We start from the raw sequence: 23,808 nt of genomic DNA, 5'->3' as shown, positions 1-23,808 counted from the left end.
CAGACTCGATTTAGAGCTGCAAGATGAGACCACTGTCAGAGTCAGCCAGGGAACGCCGACAAACCTCTCAGTGCTTCAGGGACAGTGGCCAAACATCGCAATAATGGGACCAAAACTTCATTGTCTCCAACACATGGTCTGTGGTCCATCTGGAGTTTTAAAATTCTGATTTAGAGATTTATTTTTATGAGTGTCTTACAAAAGTATACAAATTCCACTCCACATTTATTTATCTATTCAGTGGGTCACCTTTATCAGGGTGAAAGTGGAAACTGCTCTAGAAAATGTTAACCATGATGTTATTAAGCAAAAAACCTGGGGGCAGCATCAGATGAGGAAACCAAGCACAGCTAGAGAAGGTCTTACCTGTTCAGCAATATCTTCACCTTTGATCCTCAGAAGAGCTGCCTGAGGTTGGTATCGTTACCCCTAGTTTATAGGTAGGGCTCTCAGAACTCTAAGGCTTACAAGCAGAAAAGGCTAGAGATGGAAGAAAGGTCACACAGCTGGCAATGGCAAGGCCAGGACTCTGAGATGTGCACGGCTCTCAAGCCCCTGGTCTTTCGCTACAATACACTATCTTCCCCAACATGTAGCCACACAAGCAAAAGTAAAATTGGGCACAAGAGAGATCAGTATCACTAAAATGTTTTCCAGGTTTTCCTTGCAGAATTCCAAGTTCCTAACAAGACCTAGAAGGCCCTTCTACTGCAGGCCCATTTCTTGGCCCTTTTCCCCTGGCTCCCTGTGCTTCAGCCACAGTGTCCTAGAAGTTCCTTGAAGGATTTGTGCTCCTTCCCACCCCAGGGCCTTTGCACATGCTGTTCCCTCTGCTAGTCTCTGCTTTTCCTTAAAGTCTTGGCTTTCTCTGTTTTCTCAGGGAAGCCCGTCCTGATTTGGAGTCAGTCAGGCCGACATGTCATTTGTCTCAGAGTGCCCTACTTCTCCTGTATGACACTTTCACTGTGCTTCTCCTTCAAGGCTCTGAGTCACCAGGCCACATGTTCAGGGCCTGAGCTCCTGAGGTTTCTAATTTCTACAGGAGGTTTTAAGTGTGTACATGAGGTTGTGTGTGATTGGAGCTCAGTCTCCTTCCTTCTGTGGGACTTAAGTTCCTTATCAGTAAAACAGGGCCTGCAACTTTCTATAAATCAGTGGTTGATGTCCGTGAACTCTCAAGTCATATATTATCCTCTGTACGTAGGAGGTTGCCTCTCAGCCACCCAAACTGACAAGCTCTTAGGGCATTCTCAAGTGTTTATTTAATTTATATTCTGGGTGGAATGTTGAGATTTCCCTGTCTCAAAGTGGTCCCAAGGACAGGCGATGGGCATTCTCTACAGCAGAATGGTGGTCTTCCTGGCCTTTCCTAGGCCCTACCAGCCCCTTCCCCAGCTCTGCCATCCAGCGCTGTCCCTACCCCATGGGGCTTTCCAATCTTTTCTACCTTCCTTCGTCCAATCCTTGAAGGCTTTCAGGCCTACTGCCTTGTCACTGGCTCTTGGGGTCATGAGGAGGCGACCAGCCGGTTAATATTCCACGACACCAAATTTACTCAATTTTATGGGCTGTCTTCATTCTGAAGCTGTCTCATTCCTCCTTTTCTTGGTTTTGACCTATTCTTCTCTGAAATTATGGTAAAAATAACTGTGTGTGTGTGTGTTGTTATAAGTTTTTCCTTGGAGAAATCTGAAACCCCATCTTCTACTGCTGTGGAAAACACAACAGTCTGAGAACACAGGGTGAAGAGCACGTTCCTAAGAGGCCAGTGTGTCTGCTCCAGGCCAGGCCTGGGGGCTCCTCTCCAGGCCAGCATCTCTTCCCCTCTTTCCCCACTTCACAGACCTTGAGTCCTACTCCGCTAGCAGAAGTTTCTGGGGGCCCGAGGAGGCTGAGGTCTCTGGGCCCCAGCGGGGCCTTGCCTTCTTGGCCTCTCCGGGTAAATGCACTCATTCCACACTCCAGCAAGAGGTCACCTCCCCGGTAAGCGCTCCCTGCCCAGGACCGCACCATCTCCTCCCACCAGCCTTGGGTGTCCCTGCTCAAGCACTAGGAGCCGACCCACCTCTTGTTATTCTGCTCATCACCTCCCCACCCCTGGCTTGGCTAGTGTGGTGCTCCTAGCGCACCCGGGCACTGGGTAGGTGCTCAGTTAATGGTTGTCAAATGAATGAATGAACCACGTGCTCTGGGAATGCTCCTCCCAGGGAACCTGCGGGTTTGCTCAGCTCCAGGCCTCTCCCCCCAAGGCGGAAACTGAGTTGGGGACATCACATCACCGCGCGCCAGTCTAACCAGGGGCTGTTGCAAGCCACAAGCCTCACAAATTGCCAAGAATCCCCCTGCCCACCTGCCGGGCAGGGCGCACCCCTCTGAGAGGGGTGTATGAGATCCAGCCCCCGGGAGGGCTCCGTGGACAAGGGGGAGACGACGCCCCTGCGGGGCTGCTCCTCGGGGGGTGGGGTCGTGGGCCACGGCCCCCCGCCCGCCGCCGTCCCGCCTCCCGCCGGCGCTCCCGGCCTTTCCCATCCGGCCCGCGACGCTCCGCCCGCCCCGCCCCACATGACACCGCCTCCGCCGCAAACTTTTTCCACCCCATCCTGTCGCGGCTCGAAAGGAATGGAAAATGGCGGCCTAGGCGCGGAGTTTCCTGGCGGAGCGGCGGCGGCGGCCTGGGCGCCGGGACGCGGGCGGCGGCATGACGCGCTGGGTGCCCACCAAGCGGGAGGAGAAATACGGCGTGGGTGAGCACCTCCCGCGCGCCGCGCTCCGGGCCGGCGGGGCGGGGCGGGGGCGCCCGGGAGCCTGTTGCCGGCGGCCCGGGCGGCGCGGGCGGGACGCGGAGGGGCCGCGGAGGCCGGGAACCCGCGTCCCCGCCCTGCCCGCCTGAGGGTCCGTCTGCGGGCACTGCCCACTCGGACCCCGGGCGCACGCTGTTCCCGCGCCCGCTCCGGAGCCCGCGCGAGCTGGGCCGGGGACACGCGGGGGTGGGGGGAGGCTTGTGTCACTTCCCGAGGGTGTCCCCTCCGACATCCAGCTCTCGGGCGGGCACCCAGGCGGCGGAGCCTTCCAGCCCCCGGGGCTGCCCCCGACGCCTCGACCCCAGCTGGGCCGGGCCGGGCCGGGAGGCCCCGGCGGCATTGTTCGGCCGCGCCTTTTTGCTTTTCGGATGAAGTTGTGCTTAGTGTCTGCGGCTCCGGGCGGACAGTTTCAAGTTGCAGCGGCCAGAGCGAAGAACTGTGCTCTCCCCCGGTGGGAGGTGGCGTGTGCGACCGGGGCTGGGCGATCGCGCCGCCTGCCGCTCGGTGGTCCTGCCCTGGACGGCGCGGGACCCTCGGAGACCAGCGGCCGAGCGCTCCGGGGTCCCCGGGGCCGGGAGCGGGTTGCGAAGGGCGGGACCTGTTTTGGCTCCGCTGTTCTTTGTCGCTTCCTGGGGGGAGTAGGGAGGGTCGGCTGCAAGTTGACGTTTCGGACCAAGTACACATTCCAGAGTCGGAGGCTCTCCTTAATGGCAAAGCAAGCAGCCCCCCAGGCCCCGTGCGCCCTGCCGCCCTCCTGGCGGGGGTTGGTAGCCTGGACTGCGGAGGCCTGTGGGTGCTTGCCTTCTCTTAACTTGCGCACCGGAGGCTCTGTCTGGGCCCGCGGCTGGTCTCCCCCTCCGCACGGCTTCCCAGTTGGCTTCAGTCCCTCTTTGCTCCTGCTCCGCGATCCAAAGGCGTCCTTGACCACCTCTTCAGCCAGGCTGCACTCTGCCTGACTTGGAAGGCCTTTTGTAGCCTTGGCCTCCCCTCCGAAGCCAGGTGGTGCCCTCCTGGGGTTCCAGACCCTGCGGCCCGTCCCGCCCTCCCCGCTCTCCCCTCCCGACCCTGAGCCTTTGCGGGGAGCAGCCCACTCCCGCTGCTGGTGTGGTTCGGCCCTCCCACTTTGGGGAAGCCTGGGCGGTTCTGGTCCCAGGGCTCTCTCTTTTCTTTCTGTGATGCTTCTGCTAGATGCCAGGGACGTAGAGTGGAGCTGGCCTGGACATTGGGACGGTTCTAGGTCCCCTCTGGGCCCGCAGGGGCTTGTTGCACAGGTGGCGCTACTTCAAAACCACCTTGGCTGAATCCCCTTCCCTCCCCTGTTTTAGAGATGCGGCCTCCGGGGCTCAGGCACATCTACAAAGGCCAGCAGCAGAGCTGGGCTTCCGAGTGCAGCTGAGTTTGTAAGCAGCGTCCTGTGCCCATTCAGGTGGTTTCAGCCCCGATAGAAAGGTCCTCATCGATCCACATTGGATGAGGGAGGTTTGGGTGTGGAGATTCCTGCTGGATCAACTTCGGGTGTGGGGTAGCATTGGGGGGGGGTCTGGGCTGCAGTGAGCCTGCTGGGATGCTGTGTGTGAGGGGAGGGCTGAGGGCAGGCCCTCAGGGAACGCAGTGCTTAGAGATGGAAGAGAAGCTGGAGCCCTGGGGAGAGGAGGGGGCCAGGCGGGGGCAGCAGAGCCCAGCACTCCTGCTCAGGACTTGCCCTCTCAGTCCTGTGTGGTGGGGACTGCTGTCCCTCCCACTTCTCAGAGGCAAAGGACAGACTAGCGCCACTAGTAAGTGCTCCATCCTGAAAGTGAACCCTGGTGGTGGCTCTAGAGTTCATGGTCACCCCTCTGTGCTCACCAGGAGATGGGTGAGGGACCTCTCTTTAAGGTCGCTTTGATACCCTTGGCTCCCAGGGTGACCTGGATGGTGTCAGTGAGAACGCTGGAGGTGTCCATACCTGTGAAGTGACTTGTGTCTCATGAGCAAAGGGAACATTCACAAGTAGAGACCCACAAGCAGGGTCTCCCCACTGGGGAGGCAGCTGTGGGGACGAACGTGGTTGTGTCCTTCCCACGGTAAGTCATATGCCTTCCAGAAGCTTTGCTAGCACTCACGGCAGTGCCTTCTAACATCACACCTTTGGCTAATACTTTGGTTTTAGGAAAACTCCAAGTTGAAAAGTTTCCAGAGAAGAAGAGTATCCTGGAGGTTTTGGAACCAGTTCTGGGAAGGATGTGAGTGGCGGTCAGGCAGGGGAGATGGGAGGGGGTCGTCCTGCCTAGTTTCACCAGGTGGAGAGGACGAGACTGCACAACTCTTTCAGCAGCAGGAGGAACTTTAAATAACTGGACCCCCTGTCGGGGAGGGCGCGCAGGCGTAGAGCTCCTAGAGTTCCCGATTTGGGGCAGGGGAAGCCGAGGACACTTGAGTCAGGCTGCCCTCGTGTCTGGGAGTTTGCCTGGGGAGGATCCCGCTGGTTCTCAGGGAGTGGGCTGGCTAGGAAGATGTAAGTGTTGGATGTAGAGATTCATTTCCACGAGTTTAATTCCTCTTTCTGCCGAAGGGAAAATTACTGGAAATCCCCTTTACCAACCACAGCGTTTTTTGGGGGGAGCCTCACAACAGGACTGTGTTTCCCTAGATGGGCCCTGGTGGGTCTGTGGGCGGCCAGGCTTCCAACCGGCCAGTGACTTGGCCCCTGAATGAATCACGAGGGGAGAGAAAATGGTAAAACTCTATCTCATTTGGAAACATGAATCACAGCTCATTGTTTGCAAGTACTTAGAATCTGTTAGAAGCGTTGTTTGTAAATGAGACACTTCAGTTATTTATTTACTTTGTGGAATCCGGAAAGGAGTAAACAGCTGATCTGTTGCTTGCTCAGCAAAGGCAGGAAACCCTGGTGGCCCCCCCCCTCCGCATTCATGGGGACCAGCCTGTTAATTTCTCCCCTTGGGCTTGAGTTTGGTGGGTCAGTTTTTACAGACCTGGCTTATTAACATGGACGTGAACTTCGACCTAGCTGTCACACTGAGGGGTTGGACGAGATGAACTTTCCCATCATCCCCCAACTAGGCAGAGTCAAAACGTCCCAACACCAGTAAAACTGTGTTCATGGGGCTCCTGTTCTTCAGATGAGGTGAAAAGATGCAGCCGTCACATCCGAGGCTGGCGTGCTCACGTCTCAGTGACGGCATGGAAGGCAGAATAACGGCCCCCCAAGTGTCCAGGATGCGTGAATGTGGTGTGTGACACGGCAGAAGGGACTTGACAGATGAGATCATGGCTGTGAACCCTGAGGTGCAGAGCTGGTCCCGGGTTAGCCACGTGGGCCCCCAAAGCAGCGGACTTTCTCTGTTTGCTCGCACAAGAGAGATTCGGCAGAAGTGGAGTCAGAGCGATTCCGAGCCTGGGAGGGTTCCATGCCCGGATGCTGGCTGGAAGATGTCGAGGTCCACTTGCTACCAGGCAGAGGCCTCAGGGAGCTGAGGTTGGCCCCAGCTGACAGCCAGCAGGGAAATGGGGACCTCAATCCTGCAATTATAGCTGGATTCTGCCAGCACCCCTGAATAAGCCTGGAAACATTCATCCTAGAGTATCCCGTGGAGCGCAGCCGGCCAGCACCTTTACTTTGAGACCCAGAGCCACTGGGTGTCTGACGTGGAGCACAGTAAGATAATGAATGCAGGTGGTTTTCCACTGCCAAGGGTGTGATGATTTGTTATGGCAGCAATAGAACAGGAATGGAGGTGGTGTGGAGAGCAGCTGGGCAAGACTACGGTTCTCTTTCCACCCTTTAGCTTTGCTAGAGGCAGATTGAACGAACACCAGTGACTTCAGCGTGCCCTTCACTCTCCACTCCAGGCAAACCTCAAAAAGGGGATGTGGGCACTGGCACCGAGACATCTTTAACTTCTGGCTCTTAATTGTTATGTGGTCCTTGAGCAAGTTATTCCTGCTTTCTTAGCCTCAGTTTCCTCATCTGGAAAGTGGACCCAAGCCTGCCTACTGCAAAGACCGGTGGGGATTCACTGAGATAATGTCCTCAGAGCGCAAAGCCCTGAGATCAGCGTTTGCGATAAGCCAGGTACGCCATGGAGCGGTGCTTTTAGTAATTTTTTATTTAATAAAGCGCAGTTTAGAAATGTAGTGACAAGTGATTTCCTGTTTGGATTTGACAGTCATGGTGGCTGGAGGGATGCTTCTCTTCCAAACTTGTTGTCTTAATGGTGTGTTTTGCCCCCATATTAGGGGGATGTGACATTTTGCTTGGTGTTAGGGATTGTGACGTGTGTATTCAGATTAGCCCTGCGCGATGATAATTGCTAGGAATGGTGTAATATCCAGTAAATTTGGGAGCGTGAGAGTTGCTGAGAGATGCTCTTTGTTGCTTAGAGTAGCAAGCAAGCTGCTACTTTGGGGGAAGAAAAATTTGATTTGCTTGCAAGTAAATAGAAATGCAGACATTTTCATTCACTGGAGTTGCAGAAAAATGAAATTAAGGCATATTATATTTCTACAAACCTGATTTTACTTTGGAAACACTATAAAAATTTTAAATTTATTGTAGTGCCAGTGTTGGCCCAGAATATCAGACGTCTTATCAGGATTGTCTTAGCGGGTGTGAATAGTTCTTTCTCTTGTTCTCTTGTGACCTCTGAGGATGCAGGTGGTGCAGACACGGAGAAAGAAACAGGCAGTTGTGAGTCCTGTGCTGGGTACAGCTGAGGAGCCACAGTGCCCGAGGGCACCTGCCATCTCTCTGTCTCTCCTCTCTTTTTCTCTTTCTTCCCTTCTTCCTTCTTCCCTTCTTCCTTCTTCCCTTTCCCCCTTGTTCTTTCCTTCGTTCCCTCCTTACTCTCCCTTTTTTTCTTCATTCACTTTGGGTTTTCAGATAATTACAGACCCAACAGTTGTAAGAAATAGTACAGAGAGACCCTGTGTACCCACTACAATTTTTCCCCAAGGTTATATCTTGCAAAACTGCAACACACGGTATCAGAACCCGGATATTGACATTGAAGAAGATCCAGAGCATTTCCATCATCCCAAGGACCCCTCCTGCCCTTTTGTTGCCAAACCCACCTCCCTCTGCCCTTCCGCATCCTCCCTGGCAACCATGAATCTGTTCTCTGTTTCTGTAATTTTGTAATTTCAAGAACGTTCCATGAATGGGATCTTGCGGTATGTAACCTTGTTGGATTGCCTTTTCTTGCTGAACATAATTCTCGGGAGAGTCATCAGGTTGCTGTGCGTATCCATGGTTTGAAGGATGTCTGGGTTTTGGCTGTTACTAGTAAAGCTGCTGTGAACATTGACGCACAGGTCTTTGTGTGAATGGAAGTCTTCATCTTGCGGGATAACTGCCTAGGAATGCGGTTGTTGAATGGAAAGGTAGTTTGGCTTTTTAAGAAACTCCCAAACTTTTCCCGAGCGGCTGTGCCATTTTATGTTCCCACCAGCCGTGTGTGTGTGTGTGTGTGTGTGTGTGTGTGTGTGTGTGTGTGTGTGTGTGTGTGTGTGTGTGTGAGAGAGAGAGAGAGAGAGAGAGAGAGAGAGAGAGAGAGAGAGAGAGAGAGATCCAGTTTCTCCGCATCCTAGTCGACATTTGCTCTTGTCCCCTGCATCGGCAGGCGAACTCCCAGCCACTGCGCCACCAGGGAGGCCCTCATCAAAAACTATTCAGCCTTTATCCTGGCCTGTTTGCTGTTTACAGTTGCTGCTGCCTTTCCTCAAGAGTGTGATACACAATTTCTATGCCATCTTGCTGATTTTGTTTAACTTACGTGGCTACTAGGTATACTTTCAGGTATAAATGTAACTGTTGTGATTTCCGTCCTGAATTAGGGTTGCCTAGCTGCTGTAAACAAACAGCCCACCGTTTCGCTGGCTTCATACAACGAACATTCCTTTTTCCTTCACATCGCAGACCACGTGGCTGGTGGGGAGCGGGCCGGGAGCTCTGTTCCATCAGGTCATTCAGGGACCAGGGTGTCTTCTATCCTGTGGCTCTGCCCCCTGGCAGGATCTTGGGCTCCTTGCCTTTTAATTTGGGGGTGGGGGAAGAAAGAGATGAAGGCTAGTTCACAGGAGATTTCTTCCCTGCCAGGGCTGGAGGTGGTACCATCCTTCTGGTCGCATTCTTTTGTTTAGAGCTCCGTCCCTGGCCAGCGTGTGGGACCCAGAAATGTAGTCTTGCTGTGTGCCCTGCAGGAGGCTGATGTGGAGCTCCTCCGAGTGTTTTCCGTTGATCAGCAAGAGCTGTGATGGAGCGGTTAGCAACATGGGCATTGAGCAAGGGGGTTGTAAGATCTCATACCTTTTAGTCCCTGAGAATCCTTTGGCGGAACAGATGGCCAGACCCCTACAGAGATGTGAAGAGTTGTGAATGGGGACAGATGCCGCCTTTTTCTTTGAGGTGTATTCCACTACTTATGTCCCGTAGATTTCAGGATGTTCTTTGCTGTGTACTTAATCCGGACGGCTGCTGGGGTCAGGGGAGTGGACCGTTGAGCACAAGGAGAGCTCTCTAAATCGGTCATCTTCCTATTTGTAGGCAGTTCCTGTTCTCACCACCCTAAAATGTGTGCAGCACCCCAGACCCCGTTCCTGGGTCTGTTGAATTCTTTTGACCTCAGAAGATGGTTACTAAAGCCTGCTAGTGAGAACTGTGTCTGCTTCTAAGCGTTAGCCTTTGTTAGAATGGAGTCTTCATTTCCTTTTTTTTTTTAATAATTGAAGTACAGTTGATTTACAATGTTGTGTTAGTTTCAGGTGTACAGCAAAGTGATTCAGTTAATATATATAATATATTTATAGAAATAAAGATATATTCTTTTTCAGATTCTTTTCCATTATAGTTTATTACAAGGTGTTGAATATAGTTCCCTGTGCTATACAGTAGGTACTTGCTACTTACCTGTTATATATATAATAGTTTGAATCTGCTAATCCCAAGCTCCTAGTTTATCCACCCCCTGCCCCCTTTTCCCCTTTGGCAAACATAAGTTTGTTTCCTATGTCTGTGAGTCTGTTTCTGTTTTGTAAAGAAGTTCATTTGTATCATTTTTTGGATTCCATATATAAGTGATAACATATGTGTCTTTTTCTGTCTGACTTATTTCACTTAGTATGATAATCTCTAGGTCCATCCATGTTGCTGCAAATGGCATTATTTCATTCTTTTTTATGGCTGAGTAGTATTCCATTGCATATATGTACCACCCCTTCTTTATCCATTCATCTGTCGACGGACCTTTAGGTTGCTTCCATGTCTTGGCTATTGTGGCTAGCGCTGCAATGAACGAACCTTCATTTTCTGAAATAGCGCTTGTCTTTATGACCAAGCAGGCACTGAAAAAGGCTGTAAGGGTAAATCAGTCAGAACTGCAGTAACTTCAAGTGATGTGCGGGGATTTGATGGCGTGGGATTTTAAAGAGCGCTGGACCAGGAGTCAGAAGGCCTGGAGTCCAGGCCTGGGTGCAGCACTTTGTGCCACCTTACTGACCTCCCCAACCTCAGGACCTGCACGGGGCCCTGGGAGAGTCCCAGAGCCTGTGCTCACCTCTCAGCTGCCCGCAAGGAGCTACAGGGATCACGTGTGCGGGAGAGCTTGCCGCCAGAAAAAGTACCGCTCGGATTCGCTTACTGTGTGGGTGTTAACTTCCTATAGAGAAAATACGCAATTTCTGGTGATGGTTTTCTTGACTTTTAATTGGAAGAGGGCATTGTGGCCTCGTGAGCTTTCCTTTTCCTAAAGTTTGCTAATTTGTATTTTATTTGTTACAGACAAGTTGTCTGGTGATGGACTGGCATCGTGGGCAGATGAGCATTCTGAGTGAGCTGCTCACCTGGGCAGTTGAACCTGCATGTAGGTAGAGAGGAGGAGCGATGGAGTGATGGCGTAATTGTGTCCCAGCTTCAGGGATGAGCACAGTGGTCCTCAACCACAGGGAATTAGCCATAGAAGAAAATGGTGCCTTCAGACAACCCCTTCCTCCCTCCCTCCCTCGCCCCCCCCACCTTCCTGTTTACTTGACAGCTTTGTTCCTAGACCTCGAGGATCCAGAGACACCCCATGTCTCATCTCCGCTGGATTTTTGCCATTCAGTGAATTACTCAGAACTCTGCGGCGTTCGGAACTTTGGGGTTTGCAGGCATGTGGATCTGTTCGGTTCCTTTTTCACGTTCAGTTTGTCTTCTGAGAGTGTGTCCTCCATCCCAGCGCTCGAGGTCTCTGATCAGACTCCGGAGACCGTGGTGCTGCCGCCTCCTTGGCAAGGGCATCCTTGAAAACGCCCCTCCCGGCCTTCTTGGCCTCCTTTCCTACTGCACTCCTGTCCCACCGGCTGACTGGCTGGTCCCAGGTCACGGTCTGCAATTTCCTGCCTCAGCTCCATAGGATCTGTGCCACATCCGGCTCATTCCCCACCCCCGGCATTGCTGGGCTGCCGAGCCCTTCCGGAATTGACCGTCCCCGTGTTGCCAACCTCGGGCTGCGGGACAGGGTTGTGTGAGGGCTGAGGCCCCAGGGAGAATGGTCCTCAGTCCCCAGGGCCTGGGAGTCTTGAGGGACAAGGGAGGGGAGTGGTGGAGAGAGCGTGGGGAGGGGGCAAGCGGGCCCCGGGGTCAGGGAGTCAGAATTGAGGAGACCAGAGGCCAGCCTCCCCCAGATCTCACAGCACTCTGGTTTCCCTTCTTAATTTCATCAGCCAGAGTCCCGTACAGATTTGGCTGATAGAGCAGTGGTGCCCAGCAAGGGGTCCGGAGCAGCTGGCCTGAATATGGGGGAGGGAACCTGTCTAAGGCTCAGTGCCTCGTCCCTCCAATATTCAGCGACATCCCTGCAAAGAAGGTCCTTTGAGTGGAGGCTGCCCGGTCTAGGACCATAGTGCTGGGTCGGGATGCCCCTGGGGCTCTGAAGCCCGTCTGCCCCAGTTTACTCACTTGTCGACCATGGATGACAGTAGTTTCTGCCTCACAGAGTTGCTCAAGGGCTAAATGGGCGAATTCATGTAAAGCAGGTTTTCTCGACCTGTGTACTAGCGGCGTTCTGGGTTGGATGTATTTTGGTCTTGGGGGGCAGCCCTGTGTACTGCGGGGTGCTTGGCAGCGTCCCTGACCTCCATCCACTAGATCCCACTAGCAATCCCCTCCCTTCAGCGGTGACAACCCAAAATAGGTCCAGACATTGCCACCTGTCCCCCTGGGGGCCAGGTGGCTCCCACTGGTGTCAATAAAGTGCTGGGCGTCACCCCCAACTCCTAGTCAGCACTCTGTAGTTGTTTACTGTAGTATTGTGACTGTGTTGTTAGAAGCAAAGTCTTTGCCGCATATTTGGGAGGAAAAGTTAGAAACCTGCAGGACTTGTTTCCCGAGGGGTGTGCTTTGGGCAAGAGGGCTTGGAGGAGGAAGCCTAAGGGGGTTGGTGGAGGGGTTAGCGGGGCACCTGGGCTGTCTAAGGATGTTCAGGAGACAGCTATGTTTCTTCTTTCTGAGAGACAAACAGCAGTTTTGAGGTCATGTCCTGGGAAAAATGCACAGATTACCAGGGGAATTATGGTCCATCCCCAACATTCTGTCTAAGAAATATCATTCAGGCTGCCCACAGACCTTCATAAATACGGGAGGTCCGGCATTCGCTCTTGGAGTTTTATTTGCTGGAATAAAGGCACTTATCAAGACTCCATTTCCCCCCCCCCCAAATAATAACTTATTTTCTTGAACATAATTGGCTTAACCAGGGGCAAATAATGATTTAGCAGGAGAGAAATGTGGTTATTTTTCTTCCAAATTGATGTGCTTCTATTAACTTCACAAGATTAATTTTCAAGTCCTTCTAACAACATCATGTGTGTTCTACTGCCCATTTTTCAAAGGCAAGAATGCGTTTTGGTCCTCCAGGCGCTGTGACCAGGCTGCCAAGTTTCTTCAGATGGTTCTTGGGGGGTATTGCTTTGAGGATCAGCCTGGAGAGGCCAGGGCGAGGGAGAGTTGGGGACGGGAACCCCTACTGGGGACTCCCACGTATAACAGGGAAGAGAGCTTCCTTTGGTTGACCTCACCGACGTCTGGTGGTGTTTCCATACTGAAGTTCTGGCACATCCTCCCCTGTGTGTTCTGGCGGTGCCACAGTGCCTTTGTGCGTGCTCTTCTGCCTGCCTGGAAATGCCCTTCGTTTATCTTCCATCTGTCAAGCTTTTCCAGGCTCAGCTCAACTTGTAAACCTTTCTTTTTTTTTTTTTTAATTTATTTTATTGAAGTGTAGTTGTTTTGTTTTGTTTTGGTTTGGCCACACCACGAGGCGTGTGGGATTTTAGTTCCCTGACCAGGGATCAAACACGTGCCCCCTGCAGTGGACCGCCAGGCAAGTCCCACAGTGTAGTTGATTTACAGCGTTGTGTTAACTTCTGCTGTACATCAAAGTGATTCAGTTATACCTATATACATTCTTCTTCATATTCTTTTCCATTATAGTTTATCCTAGGATATTGAATATAGTTCAGTATACCGTATACTGCTATACAGTAGGACCTTGTTGTTTATCCATTCTATATATGATAATCCCGAACAGCCAGTCCATCCCTTCCCCACCTCCCCTCCCCCTTGGCAACCACAAGCCTGTTCTCTGTGCCCGTGAGTCTGTTTCTGTTTTGTCAATAAGTTCATTTGCGTCATATTTTGGAGTCCACATGTAGGTGATATCATATGATACTGTCTTTCTCTATCTGACTGACTTCCCTTAATATGATAATCTCCATCTGTGTTGCTGCAAATGGCACTATTTCATTCCTTTTTACGGCTGAGTAGTATTCCATCGTATATACAGACCACATCTTCTTTATTCATTCGTCTGTCAGTGGACACTTAGGTTGTTTCCATGTCTTGGCTATTGTAAATCATGCTGCTGTGAACATTGGGGTGCATGGATCTTTTCAAGTTAGAATTTTCGTCGGATACGTGCCCGGAAGTGGGATTCCTGGATTATGTGGCAACTCTCTTTTCAGTTTTTTGAGGAACCTCCATACTCTTTTCCATTTACATCCCCACCAACAGTGTAGGAAGTCAACTGGCCAGTCTTCCTTGATTCACCTGGGCTGCACGAGGGGCCCTTCTGCAGGCTGCTCTCTGCAGTTCCACAACATGCTTCTGTCTGTGGGCGCCGTTGGTGGATTCCTCCTTCATGTCCCCTGCTGGACAGAGGGCCCCTGGGGACAAGGGCTGAGTTGTGTTCCTTCCTCTGTTCCCTGCACCTGTGTGGTCCCTCGCACATCTTGTTGAGTGAAGGTGAAGGGACAGCTAGAGTTCATCTCGGCAAAGTATCAGGAGCTAATTTGAAAGCTGTGAGTGTGTGTATCTAGGTTATTACAAAATATTGAGTGTAGTTCCCTGTGCCATGCAGTAGGTCCTTGTTGGTTCTCTATTTTATTTTTATTTAATTAGTTAATTCATTGATTAATTTATTTTGGCCTCCCTGCCCCGCACGCGGGATCTTAGTTCCCCAACCCAGGATCGAACCTGCACCCCCTGCAGTGGGAGCGTGGAGTCTTAACCACTGGACCGCCAGGGAAGTCCTGATTATATCTATGTTATATATAGTAATTGCTAGACTCTTAAAGCCAAAAGGGCAACATTGTCTTGGTTTTCTAATTGAAGGACCAGGGCTGTGAGGGTAGAGCTCGGCTGGGACCCTCTGTGGCAGGCCCCCTTAGAGCTTTAATGAACACAAGAGGCCTCGGAAGTGCTGGGAGTAGGGGAGGGGCAGGGAACCTTGAGGGAAAGGTTAAAACCAGTGATGCAACAGAAATCCAATTCTGTAGGATTCCTGCCTCTTCAACCGTGTGTTGCCTCCAGTTGAACAGAAAATAAAACCTCCATTTTACAGTTTTCACCTGACCAGTAGTTACCAGTGGGGACCACGTGTGGTCAAGGGCTCGAAAACATTTGTACAATTTCCCTCTTCGACCGCTGTGATTTATAGGCAGGCACTTAAAGGTGGGATTAACGTGGAATGAGCCTTCAGAGTGAAGAATCTAAGTGCCTGGGAATAAAGTAGTGGATAAAAGTGTTTCTTAAGGACAGAGTTTTAATAATCATGGCATAAATAGTATAGCAGTAGTTACTTACATTTTTGAAGTCGATATTTTTATTCACCTAACAAAGTCTGCCGCTTACCTGCAAATACGTGCAGCGGCTTTGCAAACGTGCTTTGAATGTGTCAGCCTACAACAAGTTTTGGACCAGCTTATAAAATTTTCATTGGGCTTCCCGCCTTTGTCACTGACTTAATAATGATTCCTCTCGTGGCTGGCATTGCATCACAGCTGGAAGAAATGGGATGGTGCTGTTGAATCTTGTTTTCATTTTTTTATGAACACTTCTTGTTTCATACAGCCCACCTTGCTGGGCAGTGGGCCGTCTGCCCTCAGCTTATGCTCTAAAATACTTTTAATTATGTGCGCGCGCACACAACCACACACACACACACACACACACACACACACACACAAAGCTGGCTGAAATCCTGGCATTACCTGGTCCAGCTTCTCCACTTTACTCTTCTTCTTACCTTTTCTTACCACTCAGGGGATTCATGGGTACATTTCTGAACATAAACACGTGGCAGAGTATGTGTGTCATAGCTGCACCCATATGGACAACCGAAAACCTCGAAGGGCAGGAGAGACCAAACGAAGTGATGTTATTAGAAAACCTTTCAGGGACCCTTCTAGAGCAGGGATGCTTCCAATTTCTTCCTTTTCTGAGATGACAAGTGGAGGGAATACCCAAAAGTTCAAGTAGAGATGACTTTTTTTTTAATTGAAGTATAGTTGATTTAAAATGTTGTGTTAGTTTCAGGTGTACAGCACAGTGATTTAGTTTATATATATATAATATATAAAGTATATATATATAATATATATAAATATATATATAGAATATATATGGGACTTCCCTGGTGGCGCAGTGGTTAAGAATCCTCCTGCCAGTGCAGGGGACACGGGTTCGAGCCCTGGTCCGGGAAGATCCCACATGCCGTGGAACAACTAAGCCTGTGCGCCACAACTACTGAGCCTGCGCTCTAGAGCCCGCGAGTCACAACTACTGAGCCTGCATTCCTGGAGCCCGTGCTCCGCAACAAGGGAAGCCACCGTGATGAGAAGCCTGTGCGCCGCAATGAAGAGTAGCCCCTGCTTGCTGCAACTAGAGAAAACCCACATGCAGCAATGAAGACCCAAGGCAACGAAAAATAAATAAGTAAATAAAATTGATTCTTTTTTTTTTTGAATCACTTGGCTTTTCTTTTTTTTAAAATTTATTTTATTTTTGGCTGTGTTGTGTCTTCGTTGCTGCACACGGGCTTTTCTCTGGATGCGGTGAGCAGGGGCTACTCTTCATTGTGGTGCACAGGCTTCTCATCGCGGTGACTTCTCTTGTTGCAGAGCACGGGCTCTAGCTGCGCAGGCTTCAGTAGTTGTGGCTCGCGGGCTCTAGAGCACAGGCTCAGTAGTTGTGGCGCACGGGCTTAGTTGCACCGCGGCATGTGGGATCTTCCCAGACCAGGGCTCGAACCCGTGTCTCCTGCATTGGCGGGCGGATTCTTAACCACTGCGCCACCAGGGAAGCCCAATAAAATTGATTCTTAAAAAACAAAGAATATATAAAAGAATATATTTATTCTTTTTCAGATTCTTTTCCATTATAGGTTATTACAAGATATTGAGTATAGTTCCCTGTGCTATACAGTAGGTCCTTATCATTTATTTTATATGTAGTATCGTGTATCTGTTAATTCCAAATTCCTAATTTATCCCCCCCCCCCCCCCCCCGCCTCCCACACACTACCCCTTAGTACAGATCACTCTTAACAATGGAATGAGATTTTCTTAAACTGCCACTTCTGGTGATTGAAACGAGCGCCATCTTTATCACAGAAGTCGCGGAGAGCCCAGGAGCTGGAGGGGATGGCTGACCTTGCTCTGGAGTACCGGCCTTATCAGAGGAGCTGTCCCGTGACATCAGCGGGGAGCTCCGTGACTGGAATCAATACTGTGGCAGTTTAATTAGTTATTTAATTAATCAGTCTATCTGTTTATTCATTTAGTTATTTTTCAAGCTTTATTAAGATATAGCTGACATGCAGCGCTGTATAAGTGTCAGGTGTACAGCGTAATGATCTGACTTACAGACATCGTGAAATGATTATCACAGTAAGTTTAGTGAACACCCGACATGTCGTATAGATACAACATTAAAGAAAATAAAATAAAATTTCCTGGTGATGAGAACTCTTAGGAGTTACTCTCAGCCACTTTCAGGTATCACATACACAGTGCGAATTATATTCCCCACGTTGTACATTCCATCCCTGGTACTTATTTATCTTATAGCTGGAAGTCTGTACCTTTGGACCGCCTTCCTCCAGTCCCCCTCCTGCACCCCTCCACCTCTGTGGCAATTTTAAGTCAAAGGTTAAAAAGTCATTGGTGACCAGTGGCAGCCCTGGGAGCGTGAAGGCCTTCCGAGGATTGGGGGCCTGGCCAGTGCTGATGTGACTGCCCTGTGTCTGACCAGGCTGGGCGCCCTCTGGGGGAGCCGTCAGGGAGGCCCTGTGCCTGTAGCTGTTAGAATCCTACCACGCAGGACTAGGAAAATGGAAAACCTCCCAGAGGGGCTCTCTCTCGGCAGGGATGTGATGTGGATTGTGTCTGGTGTGTGTGTGTGTGTGTGTGTGTGTGTGTGTGTGTGTGTGTGTGTGTGTGTGTGTGTGTGTGTGTGTGTGTGTGTGTGTGTGTGTGTGTGTGTGTGTGTGTGTGTGTGTGTGTGTGTGTGTAGGCTGGGCGGTTGAACTAGGTAACAATGAGATTCTTCCGTCCCCGAAATCGAGCCCATGGGGGAGGCACTTGGCATGTATTCGGTTACTTAACCTCTCTGAGCCTCAGTTTGCACATCTGTAAAGTGGGGATAATAATAGTACCCACTTCCGATGATTGTGGAGAGGAGTGACAGGCTAAGTGTCAAATGCTTAGCACTCGCTAATCACTTAGTACTTGGGAACACCATCCTCAGCACCACATAAGTCTGAAAATGGACCCCTGGTGACAAAGCCACCTCTGTTTAGTATACTTTAGTCTTCTGTTTAAAAAAAAAAAAAAAGAAAAGATTAAAGATTACAGAGCTATTAAGTAGAAGCATCGGATTTCCACGTATATTACTTGATGTTTGTTCTCCGTTCTAAACTATTTGCAAGCTTCAGTCTGAATTTAGATATCCAGGAAAAGTAGACAAAAGAAAAAAAATTAAACTTTGAAAAACAACATTTTCACAAAAATATTTGCATATATTTACATATTAACTTGAGGAAAACACAGTTCCTGATACTTGCAGTATCGTGCTTGGATCCTTTAATCCACATTCTAGGATGGAAGGTGGAGGATGTTGTGGGTTAAATTGTGTCCCCCCCCCAACCCCTATTGCCTCAGACCGTGATTTTATTTGGAAATAGGGTAGTTGGAGATACAATTATCTTATTAGGTAAGATGAGGTCATCCTGGATTAGAGTTGGCCTTTTATTCAAGATGACTGGTCCTTAGAAGAAGAGGGAGACCCGGGAGAGACGACGTGAGGACAGAGGCAGAAATTGGAGTTGAGCTGCCAGTAGCCAAGGGGCACCACGGAACGCCTGGGGCTACCGGGAGCTAGAGGCTGCAAGGGAGCACCCTCCCATCAAGGCTTCGGAGGGGAGCACAGCCCTCCCCATTCCTTGATTTTGGACTCTTGCACTCCAAAACAGTGAAAGAATAAATTTCTATTGTCATCAGCCACGAGGTTTGCAGTACTTTGTTATAGTGGCCCTAATACAGAGGATTAGGGCAGAGATGCATTTGAGAAACAGGTGAAAGGGAGTTTCTGGTCTCCATTCAGTGAGGAAGCTGATGGTCAGAGACCTTGTGTCCCGGTATATTTTGCATCATCTTTTTAGAAGATTGTCTGGAGACTAAGGTGGTGACTGATGTGCAAATGTGTGATACTGTTTGTAGGTTTTTGCTCTCTCTTTCATTTGCTTTTTTCTTTCAATTTGGATGTGATGTGGAGTTTCTTGGGCAGAACTTGAGGCGAATAGAAAATGCTTAATAAACTACCATCCCTCCCAAGGGTGAAGGCACTGAAATGTGCATGGAAAGTTCTTCTGGTTGGCAGCTGGCTCTTTAGTTGGCATCTGAGAGGTGATCTCTTTCTTTCCCTCCAGAGAGACCATCTGAATTCCTTCATTCATTGCTTCCTCATTATAGGTAGACGTTGAGTCAGAGTTTCCATGGAAGACACGCTTCTAGGTGGTGGGGACTCATTGAAGTACAAGGCAAACGTAGTGTTTGCCCTCGCGTTGCCCACCCTCGGGTTGCCCACCATCTAGTGGGAAAGGCGGACATGGGACCGGGTGGTTACGATGCTCGGAGTGAGCGCTCTCTAAGGGTGAGGGCGCCTACTGTGCAGGTGGGGGACCCCTACCCAGGGACCGGACAGCCTGGGAATGCTGGCAGGAGCAAGTATCATTTCTATAGACCCAGGGCCTCCAGCAGGTACCCAGGGGAAGAGACGGGACACGTGGTCTCAGCAGAGGGAACTACATGTCCGAGCTTTGGCGTTGGGCTGAGTGGCTTGTTGGAGAGGCTGAAAGAATAAAACATGAACAGAGTGAGGACATTCCCTGGATTCAGAATTTAAAACAGAGTGAGGTGATGGTCTCCAAGCCCCAGGTGGAAGGAAGGAGGCTAAGGAAGGGAGGGGGAGCATTGGACCCCTTTCCCTGGCTTTCAGCCATGATCCATTGCCAGAGCTGTGTCCCGGGCGGATGGCCGGGCTCTGCCCCCCGGGGCCTCTGCAGAACCTGCTGCCTGACTTGTAAATTAGTCTGGCATAATTAAGTCTCCAACCCCCAATTTACTAGAAACTCAGGAGAAACGGGCTTCCTTTCTTCCGTTTATAAGCGTTATTTTGCACAGTTGCCACAGAGCCACGATTGCCCTGAGCCAGAGGGTTTGATCTGTTGAGTCTAGACTGGTGTTATGGTTAAGTATCTAATCAGGTCACCTTCGGAAGCTTGGCTGTAAGCATTTAATCTCTGGAAGCATTTTCATATGTCTCGTTTGAGGGTGGCGTCTCTGTCCGGAAGGACCACAGGGAAGGTGGAAGGAACTAGGTTTGCAGCCATGTATAGGTCTGTCAGGCACAGATGAAAATCCATGCAAGTTTATTTGCGTCAGAATTGATTCTGCAGCTCGTTGTCAGGTCCTGTTATGGGCTGGATGGTTGTTGGGCTGAATCCCAGAGGGGTAAGGGACCGTTTGCAGTTGGACCGAGCTGGGGGTGAATTCTGGCTATCCGCCTTGCTGATTGGGTAATTTTTAGAATTTACCTTACCTTCCGTGCCGTGGAGGGTGAATTTGCTCCCCTATAAACTGGGGGTAATAGCAGTTGCTACCCTAGTGTTGGCATGGATTAGAAGTCGACACCCAGGTCATGCTGTTATTTATTAGAGTTGCTCTCAAGAGTCTAGGGTGACAGTTACAGCGATGGGGATGCAAAGTGTTTGCCCTTGGCCTTGAAGGGGTCTGGTGCTTGGTTGTGGGCGGTAGGCTGTCTGCGAAGCTTCACTGAGGACTCCTGGTGCGCCTCAAGGATGCTGAGGTTGGGAAGGGAAGCACAGAGGGAGCACCCGGTGGCGGGGAGCCTGTGGGCGGTTCTGCCTGGGCTGCAGCATGGGGTGTGGGGGAGAGAGGACAGGGGCCGGGCCAAGGGCTTGCAAGCCAGGTTAGGGGGTGGGAACTTGGTCCTGCAAGCCGCGGGGGCGGGCGGAGTGGGGAGGCCGGCAGGGCAGCACGTATGGCACAGTTGTCAGTTTATGAATCAGTGGCAGGATTTACAAGAAAAGTGACGTGCTGGGGGTGAGATCCACGTAATGAACCATTAGGCATGATACGGTGAACGGTTCAGTGGCATTACTACACTGACAGCCTTGTGCAACGTCCTGCATCTAGGTTCAAAACATTTACATCTTTCCAGAGTAGAAGCCCTCACCCATTAAGCTGTTTCTCCTGCTTCCCTCGTCCTCTGAGGCCCTGGCAGCCACTCAATCTGTGTTCTGTCTCTGTGGATTTACCTGTTCCGGATCATACAACATGTGACCTCGTTTGTCTGGCTTTTTGGGCTTGACATAATGCTTTCGAGGTTCATCCACCTTGTAGCGTGTGTCAATGCTTCATTGCGTTCTGTGGCTGAAGAGTATCTCATTATACGTATCTATTACCATGATTTGTTTCTCCACTCATCTGTTGAGGGATATCTGGGTCATTTCCACCTTTTGGGTATTGTGAATAACGATGCCATGAACACTCAGGGATGAGTATTTGTTGGAACGCCTGTTTCCAGTTCTTTTCGGTACCGACCGAGGAGTGGAATTGCCGGACCATATGGTAATTCTGTGTTTAAATTAGTTGCAAGATTCTTGGACATAATGGCAAACGCTGGCTGAGCAGTAAAGATGCCGGCAGCACGGAGTCCTGGACAGGGTCAGGGGTCAGCTTTGGAGTGAGGGGTTCTCTTGGGCTTGTTAACCACACACACAGCCTGCTGAGCGAGGTCCCTGTGTTTTGCTGGAGCCGTAATGTGTAGGGTCGCCCGGGACCCCCTGCTCTGTCTGGTACTTCAGGAGGCAGCAGCTCTGACATCCAGGGCAAGGTGGGGTTGGAGGTGGCTCCCAACATTTCATGGGGGAAGATTACTTGGAAGAAGGGCGAGGGCAGTACGGGATCTCAGCCTGCAGACCCATGCTTAGACTGGTTGGGTGTGTCACTGACGTGTGTGCACTTCTGATAAGAAGCAGGTGTCTCTCAGGTACAGCAGGGCCGGGTGTTAGGAGGAGGACTGGCAGAGGGACAGGGGATAGTGCCTGTGCAGGGAAGTTGGACTTGGGTCCTCGCCCATCTTTACCGCGTTCCAGCTGAGTAACCATGGGTGAGTTACACGCCTCCGTTTCTTCATCTCTCCACACGGTGTGGTTAGGAAGCTGCATCCTAGGGCCATGGTGAGGATGTTGTGAGCTAAGGGGTGTGAAGTACACGGACAGTGCCTGCCAGGCGGTGAGCATGACTGATGGATGACAGCTATCGTATTGGTTCCGTAGGGCTGCCATCATAAGGTGCTGTAACAAGCTGGGTAGCTTAAAATAACTGAATATATTTTCTCACAGTTCTGGAGGCCAGAAGTCTCAAATCAAGGGGTTGGCAGGGTGGGTTCCTTCTGGAGGCGCAGAGGGGGAATCGGCCTTTTGCTTCTCTGCTAGCGTCTGGCAGTCCTTGGTGTCCTTGGCTTGTGGCAGCGTCACTCCAGTCTCTGCCTCTGTCTTCACATGGTGCTCTGTCTGTGTTTCCCTGAGTCTCTGTCCACAATTCCCTTTTCTTGTAAGCACAGTAGAAAACCCTAATTCAGTCTGACCTCATCTCAAATTAATTACATCTGCAAAGATCCTATTTCCAAAGAAGGTCATTTTCCCAGGGACTGGGGATTCGATATTTGAATATAACTTTTGGGGGGACAAAATTTAACCCACCACAGCTACTAATTATGAATGTTTCAAAATAAACCGATCAAACAGATATAATAACCTTGATCAGATCGGTTTCCAGGTTAGTAGAAACCCCATTTCCAGAAGGTTATTAGGGAGGTAACAGAAGACCACAAACCTGGGTGAGTGCTGACGCCCTGGGAGGACACGCCCATGCCGCGCTCTCCTAATGCTGTCTCGGGACAGGCCTGGGCGATAGAGTGTGGACAGAGTTCCTCCATCTGGATACCTGCTGGAAGCTTCCATCTGCTAAAGCTGAGCTTCTCTAACTCTTGCCTTGCTGGGCTGACAGTTACAGCTCCTAGAAGTTTGGGGAACCCATGGTGGGGAACACTGTTTGGATCTCACTTAGGTGAGACTGGGGAGCTTCAAACAGCCTGGGGAGGTGGGCAGATCATTGCCCTCTATCTCAGAGATCAGACCCCCTTGAAAAGCCAGCCAGGGCTTCTAAGAAAGGGATTTCTACAGCTTCCAAGGGGAGCCAGGCATGAACTGATAAAGTCTCTGATATGTCCAGTCCCTTTCTGAGGATTGGAGCTCCTCAGGAATACGGTCTGGACAGTCTATTCCCAGATGACCGTGGACGGGAAGGACAGCAGTGTTTTTTCATGGGAAGCCTCTCATGGGCTCCGACTTGGAGAGACATGGATGGAGCTGGAAGGACAAGCCCCTGACCTTGGGGGTGAGGGGGTCTTCCATCTCCGGAGGACCTCACGTGTTGGATGGGGCGGTCAGCTTTCCGGGTTTTCTCTGGTTCTTTATGGAAGCCAGCCTGGAGGGGGCGGGGCTACAGCGCAGAGCGCCTGCATCCAGGCTGGTGTAGGACACAGCTCGCATCTGCAAGAGCTGCAGTGTTTTCATCTATGAGCAGTTGGTGCACCTGGACCCTGTCTTTTTCCTGGTGTGGGATTCAGGGAAAGAAGGATGGAAAGCGCTTTAAGTGGTGCCTGGTGTGGGCTCCAGGCGCCTTTCTGGAAGGCATTAGAAAGGCAACAAGAGATAGTCAGATGTTAAAAAGGCATTAAGTCTTTTCTTTTCTTTTTTTAAAATGGTATTTCTTTTTTAAACTAATTATTTTATTTATTTTTGGCTGTGTTGGGTCTTCGTTGCTGCGCGCAGGCTTCCTCTAGTTGCGGCGAGCGGGGGCTACTCTTCATTGCGGTGTGTGGGCTTCTCATTGTGGTGGCTTCTTTTGTTGTGGAGCGTGGGCTCTAGGCACACGGGCTTCAGTAGTTGTGGCTCACGGGCTCTAGAGCACAAGCTCAGTGGTTGTGGCGCACGGGCTTAGTTGCTCCGCGGCATGTGGGATCTTTCCGGACCAGGGCTCGAACCCGTGTCCCCTGCATTGGCAGGCGGATTCTTAACCGCTGCGCCACCAGTGAAGTCGCAGCATT

General features: G+C 50.8%; 1 protein-coding gene across 5 annotated transcripts in view; it reads left to right on the top strand.

The window, feature by feature from the left end:
• The first annotated feature begins 2,585 nt into the window (after positions 1 to 2,585).
• Positions 2,586 to 23,808, top strand: part of DOCK1 (dedicator of cytokinesis 1) — a 526,777-nt gene continuing 505,554 nt past the window's right edge. For all 5 annotated transcript variants that reach the window (XM_067709064.1, XM_067709065.1, XM_067709063.1 and 2 more), the window contains exon 1: positions 2,586 to 2,744. In XM_067709064.1, coding sequence (XP_067565165.1) covers positions 2,699 to 2,744 — 46 coding nt within the window. In that variant the 5' untranslated portion in view covers positions 2,586 to 2,698. The remainder of the gene's footprint in view (positions 2,745 to 23,808) is intronic.

Source organism: Pseudorca crassidens, chromosome 16 (genome assembly GCF_039906515.1).
Source record: "Pseudorca crassidens isolate mPseCra1 chromosome 16, mPseCra1.hap1, whole genome shotgun sequence".
NCBI classification, from domain to species: Eukaryota; Metazoa; Chordata; class Mammalia; order Artiodactyla; family Delphinidae; genus Pseudorca; species Pseudorca crassidens.
Note: the sequence above shows the minus strand (reverse complement) of the source record. Positions and strands in the feature narration are given on the sequence as shown.